The 10,402-nt window shown below is 41.0% G+C and overlaps 1 protein-coding gene across 1 annotated transcript in view; it reads right to left on the bottom strand.

Moving 5' to 3' along the window:
• DEUP1 (deuterosome assembly protein 1) overlaps window positions 1-8,885 on the bottom strand; it is a 128,165-nt gene extending 119,280 nt beyond the window's left edge. The window contains exon 1 of the mRNA XM_042780569.1: window positions 8,684-8,885. Within this exon, the coding sequence (XP_042636503.1) occupies window positions 8,684-8,885 (202 nt within the window). The remainder of the gene's footprint in view (window positions 1-8,683) is intronic.
• Between the last annotated feature and the right edge of the window lie 1,517 nt (window positions 8,886-10,402).

Here is a 10,402-nt window from a genome sequence, read left to right as displayed (position 1 = left end):
AGACATTTGACTGCTAACCAGAAGGCTGGCAGTTCAAATCCACCAGCCACTCCTTGGAAGGAAGGTTGGGCAATCTACTTCTGTAGTGATACCACCTTAGAAACCCAAGGAGGGGTCTCTATGAGTCTGATCAGACTCAACGGCAGTGAGTTTGATTTCGTTTTGGTATATATATATGTGTATATATATCAAGGGCTTTGGTGGCGTAGTGCCTAAGGCATTTGACTGCTAACCAGAAGGCTGGTGGTTCAAACCCACCACCTACTCCTTGGAAGGAAAATTGGGCAATCTAATTCCATAGTGATACCGCCTTGGAAACCCTAGAAGGGTTGCTATGTATATATAGATATGCAAACTTTTTAACCTTTTTACTCAACCAACAGAGAATTTTCATTTGTTTTCAAATGCACAAAGGACATTTAATGGAGCTCTGATGGCCCAGTGGATAAGTCACTTGACTGCTAACCCATAAGTCAGTGGTTCAAACCCACCAGCTGCTCCGGGGAAGGAAGATGGGGCAATCTACTTTTGTAAAGATTTACAGTCTCGGAAACCCAGTGGGGGTCGTTATGAGTCAGAAATGACTCGATGGCAGTGAGTTTGGTTTTTTTGGTAAAGGACCTTTAGAAAAGTTGATTACATAATAGATGACAAGAATACTATAATCTTAATGAAATTCAAGAGTACAAATCATATAGGTCATATTCTATGACGATGGTGGTAGGTAGATTAGAATGTAATAATAAAAAGATCATTAAAATCCCCTAGAAATTATGTTCTATATGTCTTTTGAGTCAAAGAGTAAAGTAAATTTTAAATAAGAGATTATTTAGAAAATGGGAGTGGAAATATTAATCCTATGGCAGCCACCAAATCTGTGCTCAGAAGGGACTTTAGCCTTACATGCTTTTATTATTTAAAGGAATCATGAAAATAACTGAACAAAATATACAACTCAAAAACCAGAACAAAATAATAAACCATAAAAGGGAAAACTAATAAAGAATAGCAATTCATCAATAAGAAAACAAAACAAAATCTGGATGGTTGTATAAAAAGGTGAAAAAAATATATTATTTACTCATTCTATATTTATGTGCTGGGCACACACTCAAAACAAATAAAAAGGACAAATTCACATAAGTAGGACTGTTTCAACTAGGAGTTTAGTTTCATTTTTGTGGTACAAATATAAACACTTAATATCGGGGGAATACATGGATACATTAAAAGCAAACCCTGTTGTAACAGTGATGTCAGAGAATAATGATTCACTCACACCGTCCTATGTAAAAGCTTCCACCTTAGCCCTGTGTACTTTCTGTACCCCCTGTCTATGATTCTCTCTGCCCAGATAGCCACGTAGCTCAATCCCTCAATTCTTTCAGGTCTCTGCTCAAATGACACCTTACCAGACAATCCTTGTTGACTACCTCATTCACTCTCTATTCTTCTCATCCTTATCCTGTTTCATTTTTCTTCATATCATCATATGACCCACATTTATATGTTTGCTTATTATCTGTCTCTCCCACTAACATGTAGACCCCTTGAGGGAGAGTCTTTGCCTATTTTGTTTACTGCTGTCTTCCCAGGGCCTAAGCCAGTGAATGGAACATAAAAACCCACTGCCATCAAGTGGATTCCAACTCATCAATCCTATAGGACAGAGCAGAAATACCCCACAGAGTTTCCAAGGCTGTAAATCTTCACAGAAGCACACTGTCTCATTTTTCTCCTGGGAGTGGTTGGTGGGTTTGAACTGCCAACATTTTGGTTAGCAGCTGATTGTTTTAACCACTGTGGCACCAGAGCTATAGAGTGGAACACAGTAGACTCTAAATAAATATTTGATGAATGAAGGTTGCTCTTTAATTCTGTGTATTTAAGTGACATGATTTGATAAGCTACATAACAAGTCCCTTATGAATGAGGTTTTATGGTATTCATTATACAGGGTTTAATGTATTTCTTAATTGCATGTGGGACAAAGTCAAAGCCAACCTGGGGTTCCCATGCTTTGGAAACCATGGTAGACAATGTCTGGTCCCATGTCTGCTGTGGTGAGAGAAATGGTTCCTCATAGAACCTCCAGTCATTCTCATTAACTTGTTTGTAATTAAGTTATGCCCAAGCAAGCTCTATGGTTGCCTACTAAATTCAAAGTTCTTTAAGGACAAGGTCTTTTTCTTAACCATCTTTGTATGAACCACAGGGCTTAGTGTTGTGCTTGGTTTATATTCCAAAGGGAGCTCTGGTGGCGTAGTGCCTAAGCATTTGACTGCTAACCAGAAGGCTGGCAGTTGAAACCCACCAGCCACTCCTCAGAAGGAAGACTGGGCAATCTATTTCTATAGAGCTACCACCTTGGAAACCCAAGGAGGGGTCACAGTGAGTCAAATTGACTCAGTACTCAAAAATTATTTTCAAAATAATGAATGAAGAGGAATAGTAGTCTCCATGGCCCTCAAGACTTTTTTGCAAACGTAAAGTGATATTTGGTATCTAAACTTAGGTTTGAGACCTTCAATCTGCATCTCAGCCTTTAATGCCATTCTTATACTAAGGACTCAACGCTTACCTTCTCAATCCAGAACCCTAACCTGGCTCTGCAATGGCTATTCAGCAGCCTGTTCCCGCATTTCATTGTCATCTATTTCCAGTTAAAGAAGGAATGCAGGGATTGAAGCTAGACATACCTGAATTCAAATCCCACCTCCTGTACTAACCAATTGTATATTCTGGGTTAAGTTTCTGCTTTCTTTCACTTTCTTCTTTTCTGAGCCTCGGTGTGGCAGAGGCTGCTAGTTTTCTACAAATATTCATTCTTCTTCATTTATTTTAGAACTACTAAGCTTTAACTCACAGCTGTCGAGTCGGATTCAACTCATAGCAACCCCTCCTTGGGTTTCTGAGGCAATATCTCTACGGAAGTAGATTGCCCAGTCCTCCTTCTGAAGCGTGGCTAGTGGGTTTGAACTGGCAGCCTTCTGGTTAGCAGTCAAATGCCTTAGGCACTATGCCACCAGAGCTTGTAAGCTTTAGTTGGCCATATGCCTGACCAGTAAGACACCATGATTTCCAGTCTTCCTTGCAAGCAAGCTATGGCTCTGTGACTTAGTTCTGGACAAAGAAAAGTGAACAGAAGTGATATGCATGTATTGCTTCCAGGTTATACTAAAAGGAATGGTCTTACTGTCTCTATTACATGGGACAGACATACTTCAATCTTACTTAAGCCACTGTATTTTAGTATCTCTTTGTTACATGAACTTAGACAACAATATACACAGCTTTTTTAGTTGTAAAATGAGAATACCTCTAGGGCTGTTGTAAAGAAAAGTATGCCATAGGAGCTAAAAAAAAGTGATGCTATTATCATCCGCCACCATTTGTCTGTCAATTTGTTGTACTGTGGTGGCTAATGTGTTGCTGTGAGGCTGGAGGCTATGCCACCAGTATTTTGAATAGCAGCAGGATCACCCATGGTGGACAGGTTTCAGTGGAGATTCCCCACTAAGACAAACTAGGAAGAAGGACACAAGCCGTCTACTTCTCAAAAAACTGGCCAGTGAAAATCTCATGAATAGCAGTGAAACACTGTCTGATATATTACTGGAGAACTTTACGAATAGCCCTGAAATATTGCCAGATATAGTGCCAGAAGATGAGCCTCTGAGGTTGGAAGGCACTCAAAATACAAGTAGGGAAGGGCTGCCTCCTCAAAGCAGAGTTAACTGCAATGACGTGGATGGAGTAAAGCTTTCAAGACCTTCATTTGGTGATGGAGCATAACTCAAAATGGGAAGAAGCAGCTCCAAACACCCATTAATAGTTGGAACATGAAATGTACAAAGTATGAATCTAAGAAAATTAGAAGTTGTCAAAAATGAAACAGAACACATAAAGATCAATATCCTAGTCATTACTAAGCTGAAATGCAGTGCTATTGGCCATTTTGAATCAACCATATGATGTGCTGTGCCAGGAATGACAAATTAAAGATGAATGGCACTGCATTCATCATCAAAAAGAATGTTTCATGTCTATCTTGAAGTACAGTATGTTAAGTTATAGGATAGTATCGCTATGCCTACAAGGTAGACCAGTTAATACTATTATTCAAATTTATCCACCAACCACTAGAGCCAAAGATGAAGAAACTGAAGTTTTTACCAACTTCTGCAATTTGAAATTGACCAAACCTGCAATCAAGATGTATTGACTATTACTGGTGATTGGAATGTGAATGTTAGAAACAAAGAAGAATTATCAGTAGTTGGAAAATATGGGCTTAGAAAGAAATGACTCTGGAAATCACATTATATATTCCAAGACAAACAACTTATTCATTGCAAATACCTATTTTCAACAACAAAAATGGCAGCTATACACATGGACCTTGCTTGCTCCAGAAAATGACTTTTTATATGCCATCAACCATATGATCTAAAAAAGATTCCATTTTGGAATACACAGGAACTGGATGGACTACATCTGTGGAAAGAAGCAGTGGAGAAGCTCAAAACAAGTCCAGGAGCTAACTGTGGAGTAGACCATTAACTGCTTATATGCAAGTTCAAATATGAAGCTGAAGACAATTAAAACAAGTCCATAAGAGCCAAAATATGACTTTGATTATATCCAACTTGAATTTAGAGACCATCTGAAGAACTGATTTGATGCACTGAATACCAATGACCAAAAACCAGATGGGTTGTAGGATGACATCAAGAACATCATATATGAAGAAAACAAATGGTCATTAAAAAGACAGGAAAGGAAGAAAAGACCAAAATGGATGACAGAAAAGATTCTGAAACTTGCTTTTGAATGGAAAGCAGCTAAAGCAAATGGAAGAAATGATGAGATAAAAGAGGTGAACATAGTATTTCAAATGGCAGCTTGAGAAGACAAAGTATGAAAGTGAAATGTGCAAAGACCTGGAGTTAGAAAACCAAATGGGAAGGATATGATCAGCATTTCTCAAGCTGAAAGAACTGAAGAAAATACTTAAGCCTCAGGTTGCAATATTAAGGATTCTATGGACAAAATATTGAATGATGCAGGAAACATCAAAAGAAGATGGAAAGAATATACAAAGTCATTGTACAAAAAAGAACTCATCACTCTTCAACTATTTCAGGAGGCAGCATATGATCAAGAACCAATGGTACTGAAGGAAGAAGTAAGTCCAAGCTACCCTGAAGGAATTGGTGAAAAACAAGGCTCCAGGACTTGATGGAATACATATTGAGATGTTTCAACAAATGACGCAGTGCTGGAGGTACTTACTTGTTTATGCCAAGAAATCTGGAAGAGAGCTACCTGGCCAAATGACTGGAAGAGATCCATATTTGTACCCATTCCATAAAAGGTGATCCAACAGAATGTGAAAATTATCAAACAACATAATTAATATCATATGCAAGTAAAATTTTGCTGAAGATAATTCAATAATGGTCACGGCAGTATATTGACAGGGAACTTCCAGAAATTCAAGCTGGATTCAAAAGAAGGATGTGAAATGAGGGATTTCATTGCTGCTGTCAGATGTCTCTTGGCTGAAAGCAAAGAATATAGAAAGATGTTTCCTTGTGTTTTATTGGCTATGCAAAAGCATTTGACTGTGTAGATCATGAAATCATGGATAGCATTGTGAAGAATGGGAATTTCAGAATACTTCATTGTGCTCATGAGGAACCTATACATAGACCAAGAGGCCGTCATTTGAACAGAACAAGGGGATACTGTCTGGTTTAAAATCAGGAAGGGTCTGTGTTACAGTTATATTCATTCACCATATTTATTCAATCTGTATGCTGAGCAAATAATCTGAGCAACTGGATTATATGAAGAAGAATGTGGCATCAGGATTGAAGGAAAACTTATTAACAACCTGGAATACACAGATGATACACTTGCTTGCTGACAGTGAAGATGATTTGAAGTATTTATTATGAAGTGCTTCAAGTCATCTGATGAAGACGAAGATCAAAGATTGCAGTCTTCAGTATGGATTACACTTCAAAATAAAGAAAACAAAAATCCTCACAACTGGACAAGTAAGCAACATCATGATAAATGGAGAAAAGGTTGATGTCAGAGAGTTCATTTTGCTTGGATCTACAATTAACACCCATGGAAGCAGCAGTCAAGAAATCAGACTACATACTGCACTGGGTAAATCTGCTGCAAAAGACTTCTTTAAACTGTTAAGAAGCAAAGATGTCACTCTGAAGACTAAGGTGTGCTTAAGCCAAGCCATGGTATTTTCAATTGCCTCATATGCATGTGAAAGCTAGACAACAAATAAGGAAGACTGAAGAATTGATGTCTTTGAATTATGGTCTTAGTGAAGGATGCCAGAAGAACAAACAAATCTGTTCTAGAAAAAGTGCAGCCAGAATGCTCCTGGGAAGTGAGAATGGCCAGACTTCATCCTGCCTACTTTGGTCATGTTGTTAGAAGGGACCATTCTCTGGAGGATATCGTGCCTGGTAAAGTAGAGGGTCAGTGAAGAAAGGGAAGACCCTCAACAAGATGGACTGACACAGTGGCTGCAATGATGGGCTCAAGTATAACAAGAATTGTGAGGATGGCGCAGGACTGGGCCGTGTTTTGTTCTGTTTTACACAGGGACACTATGAGTCAGAGTTGACTCAACAGCACCTCACAACAGAAACAACATTATCCTCCAGACTTGTGCAGCTTTCCTTCTGCTTGACATTAAAGTAAGTCTGAGTGTAGTAAGTAAAAGTGAGACACCTGGAGTTGTCGACAAGTGCCAAGGCTGGTCATAGTCAAGAAGAGGAACTACAGAAATATGTTCACTCACCCTCACATCTGCCTCTGGGCTCATGTAGTGTGGCCAAATGGCTAATGAAACAAGAGGAAACTTTGTGGTGCTAGTGGCAGGGAAGAAGTAGGGACAGATGTTTATGAAAGGAATTTGACTGAATTTCTATGATGGAGAATGCCATACAAATTCTGGTTTAATATCCATCCTTGTTGCTATTTTGCGGAGTTGGATCTATTTTGGCGCTGTGTTGAAGTGGCAAGTTCAGCCATAAGGTCAAGAGTACAGGGCAGTTTGGGACACGTGATGCAGCAAGAAGAGAGAAACTGGCCAGGAGGTGCTATACTGTGAGAACCTAAGAGTGCACCAGGCCTGCAATGGCAGATTCCTGGACATAGGCACCTATCACCCCAAGACAGTGGACAAAGTCACTTAAAGTGATTGGAAAATGGTGATGGTCAAGTGTAAATCCAGAGAGTCAAAACTGCACTACACTATAGATTAGTAATTATAATCACTTTAAGTTTTCCCTGACTCTCACCAAAAATAATTGACATATCATTCTACTAATAAGAAATTTCAAAATTCATGCATCATAAGGGAGTTTTTGGCATAGTTAAAAAATCAACTTGTTAAACAGAATTTCTCAGCACTTACCCTATTGCATTTTGGGCCTGGTTCTCCATGTTGAGAAGCTGCTGACTCTGGTTTATGGTTCTTGACTTTTAATCTGTGAAGGGAAAAAAATATCTGGAGTCTTAAAATGCTATAAAACCCGAAAATTTTGCTATTGGCAAGCCAGTGTTAGTTTTCCTGAGTCGAGTAACCCTTGATTCTACAAAATATTGAAATTTGGACTTTTTTTTTTTTTGGTGGAGGGATAACCCATGCATTTATGACATTGGTTTAGTAATGAGTTGAAATATGTGGAACTGAAATGAGCACTCATTCACTATTTACTGAAGAATCATAGCTCAGTACCAGGCACTGTGCTCAGTACAGAGGATGAGGAAAATAGAATTCTTACTCAAGAGGAGTTGCAGTTGGGTGTTCTCCAACTTGCCTTTCACTTGGATTGCCTTTATTTGAGTAAATCATTTCTTTGGCCCTTTCTGAGTTTTACTGGAATTAATAAACTATGATACACAGGGCAAAAAGGTTAAGAATTGCCTGAAAACAGAAATCTTACGATTCCTCAATTGTTCCATGGGCATTGGCTCATCCTCTTGACCAAACAGCTATATTAGTATTTGCCTAAAGTAAAAGAAGGTTTTCTCCCCAGCAACAAAGTTTTAGTGAAAAAAGTCCATAAGGATAAAAGGTCAAAAAATCTAAAATGACTTCAACTCCTCCAAATCACTGAATAAAAGTCAATCAAATACCAGACTAAGTGGTAAGATGAGGACGAAGGGTCCTGGGCTCATACCACTCCCAAATCAAAAGAATTTAAAGGAAATCCTGCAATTGCGTACAGTGGAGGGGGCGAGGCGCAGGGGCGGTGAACGCCAACACTGGGCCAGCAGAAAGGAATGAATAAATGGTTTTGTTGGTTCTCGAACTCCTCACTTATGTCAGCGAAACTAAGCATAACATACTAAGTTACTTGTCCAAGGCCACACAACTAGAACCCAGACTTCTAACTTGGGGAGAATCTCTGCTCTGGATTCTGCAAAGGATGTTCTTGCATCCCTAGGTCTTTCCAGCTGTTTCGCGGCCCGAACCTAACGCAGCCCCCAGCCCCGCCCCACGCACAGTTCAGCTCCAGTCTCCCCCGAGCAAATGGCCTGTTTGGGTCGCGCCCGCCCATCTAGGGTGGCCCACGCCAGCCCCAGGGGATGAAGGTCAGAGGGTGAGGAGAAGCCGGGGAGCCCGTGGGCGGGTTACCTGCGCAGCGCCGCGCCTGCCCGACAGGTCTGAGACCCCGGGAGCAGGGACGCCGGGGCTTCCCGGCCGCCCCGCCCCGAGCGCCCCACCGCCCGCCGACGCGCTCCCGCGGTCCCGGCTTGGGTGCCGCGCGGCCGCCTAGGCCGTTACAGCCTCTCCCGCCCGGCTTACTGCCGGCCAGCCGCTTAGCCTCGGTTGCCATGGGGACGCGGCCAGAGCTAGCGGCCGCTGGGGTGCGGGTGGCGGTGGCGGTGGCGGTGGCTGGGGCAGCCCCCCAAGGTGCAGGGTCCTGGGCCGCGGGAAACTTCAGCCCAAGCGCGCGCGACCTAGCTATCCCGCAGCCATGCGTCTAGTGACTTATAGACCGAGAGCAACCCGAGACCACACTCTGGGCCCTTTCTTCTTTAGGGCCCCCAGTACGTAAACCAGTGTCCAGCACTAAACAGGAGTCAGGTGATTGTGGAATGAATGAACGAACTAAATAAGGAACAAGATATAAACAGCATCCAAGATCCTTAAATCTCTTTGGGTGCTCTTTCTCCTACACCAAACTGAAACGGGATAAAAGACGAGGTGAAGAGAGCTGCTTTTCTCTCTGTTCAGCAAAGTGTCTTTTAAGTGGGAGGGACTAGGTTTAACTGCATTGCTCAGTCCTCAGTACTCTGGTCGCGGTAACTGCGGCATTTTTACCTGTCTTCCCGAGACAGCGCACTGGGTCCTTAGAACAACTATGTGTTGGCAGAGCAGATAGTACTGGCTCCCTTTCAGGAAGAAGGAGATAGCTCCTAAGTGGAGAAACTGAGTGGAACCCAGGGTGACCATTCCAAATTCTTTCCTTTTTCTAGCAAATTCCAAGAATAATTGATGACAGAAGCTCTGTCTCACTGTCCTGACTTAACATTTCATAGAGTGAAGGACAAGAAAGAATGTTATACTCTACAACTACTTTGAGAGATTTTGAAGAATTTTTTATTTCTACATGTACAATTCAATGACATTGATTGTATTCTTCAGATTGTAGCAACCATTTATTCCTTTTCCAAATTATTTCTCCCTTGTTATCATAAACTCACTGCCCCTCGCTGCTTCCTATCAACCCTTTCAAGTTGCTGTCAATTTGATCCTGTCTAGATAGTTGTTAAGGAGCTCTGGTAGCATAGTGGCTAAGACACTTGCCTGCTAACCAGAAGGCTGGCGGTTCAAACCCACCAGCCACTCCTGGGAAGGAAGGTTGGGCAATCCTACTTCCGTAGTGATACTGCCTCGGAAACCCAAGGAGGGGTCGCTATGAGTCGGGGCCGACTCGACGGCACATAACAACAACAACAGATAGTTGTTAAAAAGAACACAATGCTCAAGACAAACATTCTTTGCTATTAAGCTAAAATGTTGCTAGGCTTAAGAAGACTTAAGCACTTGAATTTGTGTTTGAAAAATATTCTTGTATCTATTTTAGGAACAGAATTCCTTCCCAATACATCCAGTTGATTTACTTCTGATTCTTAAAATCTTTTATTTGCACTCTACTTTCATAACATTCACATAATTGGCTACTTTAACATGGTTATCAGTTTAATTCCCTTCCACATTGCTCCTTCCAGGTTCCATCTGAATTTCATAAAACCATTTGCTGCTTCTGGACAAATTCAGTTTCATAGATGAATTGTATAAAATAACTCAGGTTATTAGTTTTAATAAGTATTCCATAGCACTCATATG

The sequence above is a fragment of the Orycteropus afer genome, unplaced genomic scaffold, assembly GCF_000298275.1.
Source record: "Orycteropus afer afer isolate SDZICR_OR568_19922 unplaced genomic scaffold, OryAfe1.0 scaffold00047, whole genome shotgun sequence".
Lineage (NCBI taxonomy): Eukaryota > Metazoa > Chordata > Mammalia > Tubulidentata > Orycteropodidae > Orycteropus > Orycteropus afer.
Note: the sequence above shows the minus strand (reverse complement) of the source record. Positions and strands in the feature narration are given on the sequence as shown.